This window comes from Eulemur rufifrons, unplaced genomic scaffold (assembly GCF_041146395.1).
Source record: "Eulemur rufifrons isolate Redbay unplaced genomic scaffold, OSU_ERuf_1 scaffold_260, whole genome shotgun sequence".
Lineage (NCBI taxonomy): Eukaryota > Metazoa > Chordata > Mammalia > Primates > Lemuridae > Eulemur > Eulemur rufifrons.
Window position 1 is genome coordinate 137,082 of NW_027183042.1, and position 15,144 is coordinate 152,225.

The 15,144-nt window shown below is 37.9% G+C and overlaps 1 protein-coding gene and 2 long non-coding RNA genes across 3 annotated transcripts; all 3 read left to right on the forward strand.

The window, feature by feature from the left end:
• The first annotated feature begins 69 nt into the window (after window positions 1–69).
• LOC138380038 (uncharacterized) lies at window positions 70–7,277 on the forward strand. Its single transcript, XR_011232509.1, has 3 exons — window positions 70–160; window positions 1,605–1,686; window positions 7,248–7,277. It is a non-coding gene; the product is annotated as an uncharacterized lncRNA (long non-coding RNA).
• LOC138380033 (RWD domain-containing protein 4) lies at window positions 3,093–4,953 on the forward strand. The gene has a single exon (XM_069464900.1). The coding sequence runs from the start codon at window positions 3,316–3,318 to the stop codon at window positions 3,880–3,882; it is 567 nt and encodes a 188-aa protein (XP_069321001.1). The 5' UTR covers window positions 3,093–3,315; the 3' UTR covers window positions 3,883–4,953.
• A 2,394-nt stretch (window positions 7,278–9,671) lies between the features above and the next one.
• Window positions 9,672–12,978, forward strand: LOC138380040 (uncharacterized). Its single transcript, XR_011232510.1, has 3 exons — window positions 9,672–9,734; window positions 10,606–10,687; window positions 12,916–12,978. It is a non-coding gene; the product is annotated as an uncharacterized lncRNA (long non-coding RNA).
• Window positions 12,979–15,144: the final 2,166 nt, after the last annotated feature.

Sequence of the window (15,144 nt, forward strand, 5' to 3'; positions counted from 1 at the left end):
TTTCTTGAAATATTCATGAATGGAGATAGACTTGTACATGTCTTTGAAATTCACAGTAATAAATTTTCTCATTAATGTATCTGAATAACCTTTTATATATGTAATGTCCACATCAGGATCAGGAGAAAAGGAAGATAAAGAACCAAGTTTGTGTTTGGAGGTACTGTCTGTTGTTATTTTTTTAAAATATAGTCATTAGTGTTGTTAAAACATAAAGGGGGATGCTTTGACTTTATCACTTGTGCACAATAAGGAATTATTTTCTTATATTTTCAGCTCATAATTAATAAATATGTGCTAAGAATGTTACTGCTGCGTGGTACAATTCTGCTGATTTGCAGGATTCATTTAAGAAGCCAGTGTAGTATAGTACAAAATAATAAGGCTCAGGTCACAAGGAATCAGTTTGGCTTCTGAAATTATGTTTGTTTAAAAACTAGTAAAGAATTATTTCATGCAAACCTATGGCCAAATGTATGATTCTGTGGTAAATATGGATGTGTAAAAGTCCTAATGAGATCCAGACAGAAGCAGTTTGGACTGTAGTTTTTTATAACTTGGAACTCGAAAAGATAATGCCTGGAACTTGAAAGTATTGTCTGAACTTGAAAGCTCTGTCTGAAGGTGATGTTCAAGCTGCCAACTAAAGGATGAGAAGGAGCCGGGCATGTGAAAGTCGAGGAGGACATTTGGGGCAGAGAGAACAATGGATCACATGTGTTCATCACTTTACTCTGAACATCCTGGAAAGACCAGGAAGCAGGAAAGGGAGTGACCATCTTGATCATCAATTTTATTTTTATTATGGTGATGTGTAAAAAAGAAAACGTGCAAATACCTGCGTGGCATGCTTTAGATGCTTCAAAAATAAATGTTCTTATTCTTCCCTTTATATTAAGGCTTGCCATTACTCTTGAAGTTGTTTTTTAATTGGGAAAGAGTTGAGTGCTATATCTAATATCTGTTTGCTTTTATTTAAACACCACATGAAGAAAAGTTTTTGCTAATACTGTGTCATTTTATTCAATGACTTTTCTATCTGTAAAATTTTTATCAAAATATATTGAGATTTCTCCATTCTCTTGTTTACCTAAATAAAGCAGCATTGACAATGTTCAGGTTATATTCAACATGACATATTCCAAAGTTTCTTATACTGCTAAGTATCAAATTTTAACCTAAAAATTCCTATAATTAGAAGTATTTTAAATGTCTAATGCTATAAATTTTATAGCAAGTGTATTGTATTTTTAAGAAATGTTCTCTTATTTTTTGGTGGGGAGTACAAAGTAGAGTCAGTTATTTTGAGGGTAGTTCCTTGGTGAAATATGCACATAAGTCAATATTTTGTTTGTGAGTATGTTACATTTGGCCTTCCATGCTCCATTTACAGACCCATACACAGATAAAAGATGAGCTTGATCCAGACAACATATATGAAGTTCTCTATTGCAATTTTTTGGTTTTCAATACATCCTTCTCTTAGGTTTATGTGAAATTGCTTTTACAAAAGTAACTTCAGATATTTTTGAAGAAAGGTATTAGTAAATCTTGATGTAACTCATTATTTTTAACTGAAACTCATATTGATAATAATTTTACAGAGTATCTCAGAGGAGGATCTTAGACATTCACCCGGGGCTGCCGATGAAAAAGCAAAAAACACAGTAAATGCACAAGCAGAAGGTAAGAACTGTGTTTTATTAACAAAGTCATTTGATTCACCAAATCTGGAATTCTCCATTTCTAATATGCTTTGAGGTGATGCCAATGCTGCTGGTCCCTGGACCACCCTGAGTAGCGAGGGCGCACATTCCTTGTAGCGCAGTCTGGAAGAAGAGCCATTGGAGAGCAGTTCCAAAATAGGATCAAAGGAAAGCGTTATTTTGCTTTTATTTCTGACCATGTTTCTAGTCAGAGGGGGAAAAAGCAAAGAGATGAAGTAATCAAAATGATAGCTATAAGATATTACTACTAAATGAAGAGGAAAGAAGTGGTGGAAATAATCCATCAAAAGAATGGTGAGCACAGATCTGGAGGAGGGGCTGAGAGTGGAAAAAGAGGGAGGAAAGGAAGAAGTTAGAGGTGCACGTGTGATTGGATAGTTGCTGCCCCAGAGATTGCCGGAAGCAAGACTGTGCGAGAACTGCGGAGGTAGGTACACCGCAGTGCCTCATCTCTCCTTTCCCTAGCTGTCAGGCATCAGATGTGTGCTGCATTGATATTCATTAATGAAAAGGAATTAATTTTAATATACGAGCATTGGCTGTTTTCTGAAGAAAGCCGAACTTTTTATAAACTAGCTGTTTTCTAAAAATCATTGAGATTAATGTGATATACACAAGGAAATTAATTTTAGAAACAAAATTATAAAACAATCAACATTTTTAACTCAATATGAGTGCTTCATATAAAGAAACAGATAGTATTATAAGCTCGTATAGAGAATACTGAGGAAGTTTGTAGTTAGAATGGGGAAGGGATTGGGAGCGGAGGTCTGCAGTCAGAGAAGCTCTGTCTGAAGGTGATGTTCAAGCTGCCAACTAAAGGATGAGAAGGAGCCGGGCATGTGAAAGTCGAGGAGGAGGACATTTGGGGCAGAGAGAACAATGGATCACATGTGTTCATCACTTTACTCTGAACATCCTGGAAAGACCAGGAAGCAGGAAAGGGAGTGACCATCTTGATCATCAATTTTATTTTTATTATGGTGATGTGTAAAAAAGAAAATGTGCAAATACCTGCATGGCATGCTTTAGATGCTTCAAAAATAAATGTTCTTATTCTTCCCTTTATATTAAGGCTTGCCATTACTCTTGAAGTTGTTTTTTAATTGGGAAAGAGTTGAGTGCTATATCTAATATCTGTTTGCTTTTATGGTGCCTTCTTAGCACAGCAGGCAGCAAGCACGTCAGTCTCATAATGTCTGTTTGCTTTTATTTAAACACCACATGAAGAAAAGTTTTTGCTAATACTGTGTCATTATATTCAACCACTTTTCTGTCTGTAAAATTTTTATCAAAATATATTGAAGAAGCTAGAAGGAGGAGGGGGTGGAGCCTCTAACATTATCCTGCAGCCTCTCCCGAAACCCCAGGGCGTCCCACCTGCCGCCGCCTGTGATTCCGGGCCCGCAGCCCACCGCCGGCGGCTGGGCGCAGCCGAGGGCTGGGGCGCCCGGGACTCGCGTCTGTGGGTGTCGCCCCCGCAGCCGAGGCGCAGAAGGGGGACGTCCCAGCCTCGGGGCCACTGCCCTCGCTTTTTCTGCATTGTCGCGAACGCGGTCCGCCTGGGAGGCACCCGGCGATCGGCGTGATGAGTGCCAACGAGGACCAGGAGATGGAACTAGAAGCATTACGTTCTATTTATGAAGGAGACGAAAGTTTCCGGGAATTAAGTCCAGTTTCATTTCAATATAGGATAGGTGAAAATGGTGATCCCAAAGCCTTCTTAATAGAGATTTCCTGGACAGAAACATATCCCCAAACACCTCCAATTATATCTATGAACGCTTTTTTTAACAACACCATATCATCGGCTGTAAAGCAGAGTATATTAGCCAAGTTGCAAGAAGCAGTAGAAGTTAATCTTGGAACCGCTATGACCTATACATTATTTGAATATGCCAAGGACAATAAAGAGCAGTTCATGGAGAATCACCATCCCATTAATTCTGCAGCATCAATGAGCAATATGATCTCAGCTGAAACTCCTAATACAGCCTCATCAAGTAAGAAAAAAGACAAAAAAGAACAACTTTCAAAAGCCCAGAAGCGTAAGCTGGCAGATAAAACAGATCACAAAGGAGAACTTCCTCGAGGTTGGAACTGGGTTGATGTCGTAAAGCATTTAAGCAAAACTGGCTCTAAAGATGATGAATAGTGCTTGGAATTTGAGACAAGGAAAGAAGATTCTTTTAAAAGTAAACTGGGATCACAGTCTTTCATTACTATTTTATGGTACTGAGGTGGCTTTTTATAAAACAATTTTTTGTATGTTTCTTACATTAAAGATGTGAGCTGAAAGTTCATGAAGAGATCTGGTTGTATTAAATTATTTTCACAAACTTGCCTTAATAAAAGGTGAAAATGTTACTGTTTAGTATACTTTATGAAGCCTGTTGAGCTTTAAAAGTGGACAAATATGGGGAAAAATAATCAGTGTTAATTTATATTATCTTATTCTAATGGATGTGATATTTTTTAAAGGAGTATGAAGCCCTTTTCAAACTGTCATCCCAGTGCAGTCGAATATTGACTGAACAGTTATTCCATAGCATGATCCATTTTAATAGGCCTCTTAAGCAAAGTCTTCATCTCTTCTTTTGCTTAATTACTGAACCATAATTGCTTCAGAGAAATTTAAATACCAGTATTTCAACTTTCTACATGACACTCTTTGTAGTTCCTTTTTATTTTTCAAGAGTGAACTGCTTCCCTTTAATAAATTGATATCTATTTATACTTTTCTCTTGATTTGGGCCAAGATGTTTGATCATGAGAGCTTTCAATGGTATGTGGAATAGGAGAATATAAAATCTGCCAGATACTTTCGAAAAGCATTTGATTAAGGAGTGCTGGCACTTATTTACATTCTCTTTGATGCATACGCCAGGATGGGAGTAAAAGATGCCTTAATATTTAATTTTTATATTGTTGGAAACAGTGATTTTAATAAATTCCTATTTATCTGCTACTGTGTGTTTTTAGTTGTTGGATAACTGAGGTCTTCTAAATGGTTCAACAGAAAACCACCTCTCAAGTCTTATTTCTTTTTGGAGTATCTTTTCAAGTGTGAAAATGTGTCTCAATCTGAGCATCTTTTTAATAATGTACATGCAAGTCTTCCAAATGCTGGACTGTTACAGTGCTTGAGTTTTTAATCATTAATAGAAGAAACTGTTCGTATAGTTTTACCAGGAAAAGTTACTGGTGTTTATGGTTTACAGTGATTTTGTATATGCTCCCCAGCTTTAAGAACACTTAGAACTACTGCTGTATCTGAAAGGGTAGATTGTTAGTTCCTCAAGGTATACCTGTGCAGCTCGGGTCTGAGTTTTTAAAGAATAATTAACTTTTAAAGAAGTTATCTTAGCATTAGAGCAGCTTGAGTTGTATCCATGGTTTTTACTGGTTGACTTTAGCTTTGGTTAAATTGTTTGAATTATAAAGTAAGTATAATTACAGTGAAGGAGTTTAGTCTCATTTTCAAAAGCTGAATCATTTTATTTTTTGAATTAGAGCAAAATATGTTAACATTCAGGACCACTAGAATATACCAACTTTCGTTACAGGATTGTGTATGTGTAGTTTTTATTGTTGTGTTGATTTGTCTGCTTATTTTTTTAAGAAACATCTGCTAGTGGAAGAAAATGTTTTGTTCTGAAGATTCTGAAATTGTTCAGGCTTATCTTGGCTCATGGATTGCAAAGAATAATGCTAGTTATATGCCAATGAACTATTTTTACTCTTTTTATATGAAATGTACGAATTTCTAGGGGTGACGGTGAGAGTGGTGCCTCTAATTACCTTATATAAAACACTTGAACAGTCTCATCGATATTGCCATCACTGTTTAATACTCTCAGTATATTTTCTCAATGTCTGTTTACTTAAAATTGTGTAGAGAGACATACTTAATAAGCAATAAAGTCTGAATTACACACAGTGAAAAAAAAAAAAAAAATATATTGAGATTTCTCCAATGTCTTGTTTACCTAAATAAAGCAGCATTGACAATGTTCAGGTTATATTCAACATGACATATTCCAAAGTTTCTTATACTGCTAAGTATCAAACTTTAACCTAAAATTCCTATAACTAGAAATATTTTAAATGTTTCATGCTGTAAATTTTTTTTCTTTTTTTTTTTTTTTTTTTTTTGAGACAGAGTCTTGCTTTGTTGCCCGGGCTAGAGTGAGTGCCGTGGCGTCAGCCTAGCTCACAGAAACCTCAAACTCCTGGGCTCAAGTGATCCTACTGCCTCAGCCTCCAGAGTAGCTGGGACTACAGGCATGTGCCACCATGCCCGACTAATTTTTTTTTCTATATATATTTTAGTTGGCCAGATAATTTCTTTCTATTTTTAGTAGAGATAAGGTCTTGCTCTTGCTCAGGCTGGTCTCGAACTCCTGACCTCCAGCGATCCACCCACCTCGGCCTCCCAGAGTGCTAGGATTACAGGCGTGAGCCACTGCGCTCGGCCCATGCTGTAAATTTTATAGCAAGTGTATTGTATTTTTAGGAAATGTTCTCTTATTTTTGGTGGGGAGTCCAAAGTAGAGTCAGTTATTTTGAGGGTAGTTCCTTGGTGAAATATGCACATAAGTTAATATTTGTTTGTGAATATGTTACATTTGGCCTTCTGTGCTCCATAGAATAAGCTCTGTAGAGCTTATTGTTTGACTTTTCTTGTCATTTTCAATGAATATTACACCGATTTTGAAATATAAAATGTTACTAATATCTAATGATTATGTGGTGATATGATTTTATGCTTTTTGATAAATATTTCAGTATTGAGAGCTGATTATACATAATTTCTTAGAGGTATTTTATATATGTTTTCCATGAGTGAACAAAGAAACTTTAAGATGGGAAAACGAGAGGATATAAGAAATGTAGGCCTAGCTGCAGTCCACATGGGTATGAATAATTTTATTCACTGTTGTTCTACAAGTGTGCATCCATGCTGATCAATTAAAGCACTTTTTCTCACGAGAAATGGCTTATACATTATACTAAACTGTCGTCACAACTGTGTCCTTAGTGAATGAGAGGACAGCTGGAGAATATGATAAATACTCATAGCATAATGGTATAAATGATTCTCATGTGTTGCATTAAAGATATGCTGTATTCCTCTCCCATCAGCCTTGTCATTTATCCTCTCAGTATCATGACTCCCACCTCTGACTAAAGATCACTGTTCACAGTGTTATACGCACACTTTCCTATTTCAGTTATTTTCATTTGAAACATAATCACTTTCAACATCTTAACTACATATTTTGTTAATATATTCCTATTTTTCTTCAGTTTGCTTCTGTCATGTTGTTGTTTGCACCAAAAAACAAAACAAAACAAAAACACCAGAATAAAAAGCAACCCCAAACCGAAAGTAAGCCCATTCGAAGCCAAGCTATGGATGCAGCTCTGTACTAATTCTCCATGGCTGTACGACTAGCTTTGCCATCTTTGCATTAACATAATCCTTTCCATTGATTGCATGTCCTCTTTGTTTTTCAGGGTCTCCTGAGAAACAGCATCAGTTAAAGGTGATAACAAAATTTTTTCATCTGGAAATCTTCCATGTAGCTTGTAGGAAATATGTTATTTATGATATACTTTGTTTCAAAGGCCACCATCATGGAAAAAGTTTCTAGTCCGAAAATAGGTGTACGAACAATAAAGGTGCAACGAGCCACATCAGGTACATTTTTGGTGTTGTTATTTAGAGACAAGGTCTCACTGTGTCACCCAGGCTGATGTGCAGTGGCCCACTCAGGGCTCACTGCAACTTGAAACTCCTGGACTCAAGAGGTCTGTCTGCCTCCAATAAGTTCCCAGTCTTCAGTCCCTGACTTTGTTAGGGAACTGACAGAGGTAAATTAGGAGACTGGATGCTTTTTCCAGTGTTTCAAATACTTATTGGAACTGTGATCTTAACCTAGAGGAACTCTCTATGTTAACACGTTAGTCATGATATACCTTCAGTGTTAGATGACTTTATTGCTGTTACACTGATGATTTTTAGGCAGTGATACGTTGTGATGGTCACAGTGGGGGGGGAGGTATCTGTGATTATTGAAAATGAGCAGAGTAATTAATCATTTCTTAATGACTGTTTGTCAGACAGAGACTTAAAAACAGTGATCCTGAAATGTTGTGGCCTTAGGGGCCTTTTGTAGCATTAAAACATATTGTGCAGAATGAAGCAACACCTGGAATTAGCTATACACTGATCCCAGGCTATTTGAGGATATATTAATACATATATGTGTGGTTCTAAATATTATATAGATTTTGTTTTCATGTCCTAAAATTTTATATAAATAGAATACACCGTCTATGTCTTTCTGCAATTTTTCATTTCCTCAACATTATGTAATGTAATTGAGATCTATCTGTATTGACACAACTATCCCCGGTTGAATTTATTTTAAGTTCCTTATAATACTCCCTCACATCAATGTACCACATTTAACCGAATACTCAGGATGTGGATAACAGAGGGCACACATGGAAGTAGAATTAATTGGGGATTGCTGAGAGCTTTTGCATTAACTGCTGTGTATCCTTTGATGTTTAGAATATTTTACAATAAAATGGAAAACATGTAATACAAAAAAAAGAATTATCTCTCGATGTATTCAGTTAAAATGCATACTGTACAGGGCACTGATATTTTATATTGGAAATACTTCTGCAAACACACATTTGTGTCAGGCCTGCCATTTGCATTATTGCCCTCTACTTCGTCTCCTTCCATTTCCTTATATGCCCCTGGAATTCCTTCTCCATGAAGGAGAGTGATGTCTCTCCAATGGAAACAAAAGGATGGACCTTTCCTTGAATTATTACTATCCTAGTACCTTCCAGTTTCATACAAAGCTTTCATAACCCGACTTCTGCCCACATCTCCATCGTTAGCCATCTCTCTGTGTGGCTTTTCCTGGCGTTGTCAAAAGGGGGAAAGCCCTTTTCACCAGTCGCTCTATGTTAGACAGACGCACATGCACCGTCAGGCTTCTCTCTCGCTCCTGCTGCTTCCCGGCCTGCTCTCCCTTTCTCCCGGCCTCTACAGCTTCTACTCAGGCTCACCTCACTCCTTAAGTCTCAGGTCAGGCCTGATCTCTGGAAAAGCCGTTTTCCTTGACTTCCATTTATATTCCTTTATATCCCAGTGCCAATAATTATTGAGTGAAATAGATAGAGATTCTTTGTGCAAAGATGTTTTGGAGGGCTGTTTTCTACAGTCCAGGAACAGAGCGGACAGTCATGGAAAGAAATCACTTACAGACCAGGTGGAGAAGTTAAAGTAGAGAAATCAGTAAAGTCATAAGGCAGCCCTAAGGAAGGAGATGCCTGTTTATCTGGGGAAAGAGGCAAAATGAAGGAGACCTTCACGTAGCAGCCTGAGTCTTAAAAGATGGAAGGAAATTTGTTAGAATAGCAGAGGAAAGCATTTGCGATATGAGGAACAGGGTGTACATTGTAAAGGCACAAAAAGTTAGGGTAATTGTAGCAATGTTTACTGAGAAGCACATGCTCTGCATGTGGTTAAAAAGCTAGCGTTACTGTCATGAAGTAGACAGCAGTACCCAGTGTTCCTTTCTATGTTTTGCTGTACCTTACAATTTTGCTGTGTTTCTCATGGCTTTGTTCATTTCTGGTGCATGCATGAATTTGTGAGTGGATCTGTGAGATGCTTGTGTGCCAGGTGGCTGATGACATCTGGTGCCTCCGTGAGTGGTGTCTTGAAGTTTTACCTAATTAGGAGACTTTTTTAAGCACGTAAACATTCTGCTACCCATTAAGCTTCAATTACAGTCTCTCAATTTATACCAGTCACAAATTTTTAATTTTCTGTTTTTATGAAGACTAAAGCTTTTATGGATTCGTTCTAAGTAGCTCATTTTAACTAAATCTGTAGACTGGACAGTGAAACAAGACTTTGTGACATCACAGCAAGGGGAAGAGGACCACAAAGGACATGAAATTCCAGTGATAAAGGTACCAGAAGATTACAATTAAATTTAATATTGTTTTCTTTGCATGGCTGAGCTGACATAGTACAAGGGAGATTTCTTTTTGCAATAGCATTTTAGAATGAATGGGTTATAATTTAATATTTAATTTTAAATACCTTTTAAGTAGTAACAAAACTCAAAACATTCTTGAACTGAAGAGTAACTTCTAGCTAATCGTTTCCCTTTGAGTAAAGGCAAAAGATTTCTGGAAGTTTGTTTCCTCTTTAATTTTTGTGTCCTCCTTACATGATTGGAAGCCACATCAAGAAGTGACACATAGTACTAAGCAACCCAAATTATCAGCGATTTCACAGTCATGGCCATTGAGTTGCACTCATATCAAAGAGTAATCATGGCCAATATTTGAAAATGTACATTTTCATATTGCCAGTCAGCAATGGCTCGATTAAATATTTCCTCTGCCGTGTGGTGTCTGATTCCCTTCAGTGTCAACACTCAGGGAGAGGATGGGGTCACGGGGCCTGTGCCTATGAAGAGAATCGTACCTCGCAGAATGGGGTCTTCAGTGTTAGGGTACACCAGTAAACGTCCAGCTGATTTCCATGTGGGAAATCATCAAATCGTACCGAAATTATTACATCCACTGTCATTAGTGGGTGTTAGAATACGCTAGGCCAGGACTGAAGGAGAAGGTCTGAGTCAGTATAACGCTGTCGTGTTGTGGTGTGTGATTTGCTTTAAGATTTAAGGTTTGGCTTATTTTCTGAGTGGATTTGATTTTGGCTCCTAGTTTTGTAAAGTTTGCATAGTCTCCAAATATAAACCTCTGGAAGCAGTGTTTAAATACATTGCAGGAGTTGAGTATTGAAAGTATGTTACACTTTCTTTCAAAGCCCACTGAGCCTGCCATCATTATGGATTTTACTTGTGTGACAATTGGTGGACGAAACATACAATGGGAACCAGCCAGACTAGGTACGTATTTTTGTTGTTGTTCCTTAGAGACAAGGTCTGGTGGTGTCACCCATGCTGCTGTGCACTGGCCCAATGAGGGCTCACTGCAACCTCAAACTCCTGGGCTACAGGTCTCTCTGCCTCCAATAAGTTCCCAGTTTGCAATCCCTGACTTTGTTCGGTAATTGAGGGAGGTGAATGAGGAGAGTGCATGATTTTTCCAGTGTTTCAATTGCTTATTGCAATTCTGATCTTTACCTAGAGGAATGCATTCTGCTAACATGTCAGTCATTATTTAACTTTACTTATTTTACCTTATTGTCATCATACTCATGATATTTAGGGATATATGTTGTGATTGTCTGATGCTATATCTGTGTGTGTGAGGGGGGAAGGTATCTGTGAATAATGAAAACAGAAAAGAAATGAATCATGTCTTAATGAGTCTTTGGTAGACTGCATGTTTAAAACGGTGATCCTGAAACTGTGTGGGCTTAGGGTCTTTTTGTAGTATCAAAAACTATTGTGTAGAATGAAGCAACACCTGGAAATAGGCAGGTATCATTCCCATTACCTCTCAAGTTATGTTCCTACATACATGTGTGGTTGTAAGTATTACATAGCCCTTGTTTTCATGTCCTAAAATTTTATATAAATAGTGTACACTGTATGTGTCCTTCTGCAATTTTTCATTTCTTCAACATTATGTAATGTATTTGAAATCTCTCTATATTGACACAGGTATACCTGGTTTAATTTATTTTAAGTTCCTTACAATCCTCCCTCACATGAATGTACGGCATTTAACCAAATACTCTGGATGTGAATGAGAGAGGACACACATGGAACTAAAATTAATTGGGGATTGCTGAGAGCTTTTGCATTAAGTGCTGTGTACCCTTTGTTGCTTAGAATATTGTACACTAAAATGGAAAGCATTTAAAACAAAACCTAGATTTATCTCTCGATGCATTCTGTTTAAATACATATTGTACAGTGCTCTGACATTTAAATAGGAACTATTTCTGCAAAGACTCATTCGTGGCAGGACTGCCTTTCCTTTCTTTTGCATTATTGCCTTCTACTTTATCTCCTTCCATTTCCTTATATGCCTCTGGAATTCCTTCTGTAGCAGTAAGGGTGATGTCTCTCCAACGGAAACAAAATGATGACCCTTTCCTTGAATTATTACTATCCGACTACCTTCGAATTTCATATAAAGCTTTCATAATCTGACTTCTGCCCCCATGTCCATCGTTAGCCCTCTCCCTGTCTGCCTTTTTTTGTGGCACCATGAATAGGAGGAAAGGCCTTTTCACCAGTCTCTCTACATTAGACAGATGCACGTGCAGTTTCAGGCTTCTCTCTTGCTCCCACTGCTTCCAGGCCTGCTCTCCCTTTCTCCCTGCCTCTACACCTGCTACTCAGGCTCACCTCACTCCTTATGTCTCAGGTCAGGCCTGATCTCTGGAAAAGCCATTTTCCATTATACCCCTTTAAGCCCAGTGCCTATAGTTATTGAGTGAAACAGGTAGAGATTCTTTTTGCAAAGATATTTTGGAGGGTTGTTTTCTACAGTCTGAGAACAGAGGGGACAGGCATGGAAAGAAATCACTTACAGATGAGGTGGGGAAGTTTGAGTAGAGAAACCATTAATGTTGTAAGGCAGCCCTAAGGAAGGAGATGCCTGTTTATCTGGGGAAAGAGGCAAAATGAAGGAGAACTTCACGCAGCATCCTGAGTCTTAAAAGATGGAAGGAAATTTGTTAGAATAGCAGAGGAAAGGATTGGCGATGATATCAGGAACAGGGTGTACGCTGTAAAGGGTCTAACAGTAAGGGTAATTGTAGCAATGTTTACTGAGAAGCACATGCTCTGCATGTGGTTAAAAAGCTAGCCTTACTGGTATGAAGTAGACAGCAGTACCCAGTGTTCCTTTCTATGTTTTGCTGTACCTTACAATTTTGTTGTTTCTCATGGCTTTGTTCATTTCTGGTGCATGCATGAATTTCTGAATGGATCTGTGAGATGCTTGTGTACCAGGTGGCTCCAGTGAGTGGCGTCTTGAAGTTTTACATAGTTAGGAGAATTTTTTAAGCACGTAAACATTCTGCTACCCATTAAGCTTCATTTACACTCTCTCAATTTATACAAGTCAAAAATCTTTAATTTTCTGTTTTTATGAAGAATAAAGTTTTTGTGGATTTGTTCTAAGTAGCTCATTTTAACTAAATCTGTGGAATTGACAGAAGAATATGACTTTGTGACATCAGAGCAAGAAGAGAAAGAGCCCAAAGGACCTGAAATTTCGGCGATAAAGGTACCAGAAAATTACAATCAAATTTAATATTGTTTTCTTTGCATGACTGAGATGACATAGCACAGGGGGCTTTTCCTTTTGCACTAGCATTTTAGAATGAATGGGCTATGATTTAATATTTAATTTTAAATACCTTTTAAGTAGTAAAAAAACTCAAAACATTCTTGAGCTGAAGAGTAACTTCTAGCTAATCATTTCCCTTTGAGTAGAGGCAAAGGATTTCTGGAAGTTTGTGTCTTCTTTAATTTTTATAATCTCCTTACAGAATGTGGAAGCTAATATGAAGAACTGACACATAGTACTAAGCAACCAAAATTATGAACGATTTTACAGTCATGGCCATTGATTTGGACTCATATCAAAGAGGAATCATGGCCAATATTTGAAAATATATATTTTCATATTGCCAGTCAGCAATGGCTCGATTAAATATTTCCTCTGCCATGTGGTGTCTGAGTCCCTTCAGTGTCCACACTCAGGGAGAGGATGGGGTCACGGGGCCTATGCCTATGAAGAGAGTCGTACCCCGCAGAATGGAGCCTTCAGTGTTAGGGTACACCAGTAAACGTCCAGCTGATTTCCATACAGGAAATCATCAAATCGTACCGAAATTATTATGTCCACTGTCATTAGTGGGTGTTAAAATACGGTAGACCTGGACTAAAGGAGAAGGTCTGTGTCAGTATAATGCTGTTGTGTTGCGGTGTGTGATTTGCATTAAGATTTAATGTTTGGCTTTTCTTTCTGATGGTGGTTGATTTCAGCTCCTAGTTTTGTAACTTTGCATGGTTTCCTAATAGTAACCTCTGGAAGCAGTGTTTAAATGCATTACAGAAGTGGACTATTGAAAGTATGTTACACTTTCTTTCAAAGCCCAGTAAGCGTGCCATCATTCGGAATGTTCTTCGTCGGAGAATGGGTCGAGGAAGAATAGGGGTGGAACCAGCCAGAGCAGGTATGTATGTTTGTTGTTGTTACCTAGAGACCAGGTCTTGTGGTTCACCGAGACTGACGTGCAGTGGCCCAATGAGGGCTCCCTGCAACCTCAAACTCCTGGGGTAGAGGTGTTTCTGCGTCCATGAAGTTCCCAGTTTGCAATCCCTGACTGTGTTCGGGAATTGAGCGAGGTGAATGAGGAGAGTGCATGATTTTTCTGGTGTTTCAATTGCTTATTGGAATTCTGATCTTTTCCTTGAGGAAAGCATTCTCCTAACATGTCAGGCATGCTTTACCTTTAGTAACTTTACCTTATTGTTCTTATACTCATGATATTTAGGGAGTTATAGGTTGCAGTTGTCCGACAGTATGTCTGTCTGTGTGAGGGGGGAAGGTATCTGTGAATAATGAAAACAGAAGAGAAATGAATCATTTCTTAATGACTCTTTGGTAGACTGCATCTTTCAAACGGTGATCCTGAAACTGTATTTGCTTAGGGTCCTTTTGTAGTATCAAAAGACATTGTGTAGAATGAAGCAACACCTGGAAGTAGCCAGGTATCATACCCATGCCCTCTCTAGATATGGCTCCTACATAAGTGTGTGGTTGCAAATATTATATAGACCTTGTTTCCATGTCCTTAAATTTTATGTAAATAGTGTATACTGTATGTGTCTTTCTGCAATTTTTTTCCCTCAACATTATGTAATGTATTTAAGATCTATCTGTATTGACACAAGAATCCCTGGTTCAGTTTATTTTAAGTTCCTTATAATACTCCCTCACATGAATTTACCATCTTGAACCAAATACTCTGGATGTGGGTAAAAGCAGACACACATGGAAGTAAAATTAATTGGGGATTGCTGAGAGCTTTGACATTAAGTGCTGTGTATCCTTTGATGTTTAGAATATTGTACATTAAAATGGAAACCATGGAGTACAAAACACAGAATTATCTCTCGATGTATTCAGTTACAATGCATAGTATACAGGGCACCGACATTTTATATTGGAAATATTTCTGCAAACACTCGTTGGTGTCAGGCCTGCCTTGCCTTTGTTTTGCATTACTGCCTTCTACTTCCTCTCTTTCCATTTCCTTAGATGCCTCTGGAGTTCCTTCTCCCTGTAGTAGCTATAGACATGTCTTTCCAATGGAAACCAAAGGATGAACCTCTCCTTGAATTATTACTATCCTACTACCTTCCAATTTGATATA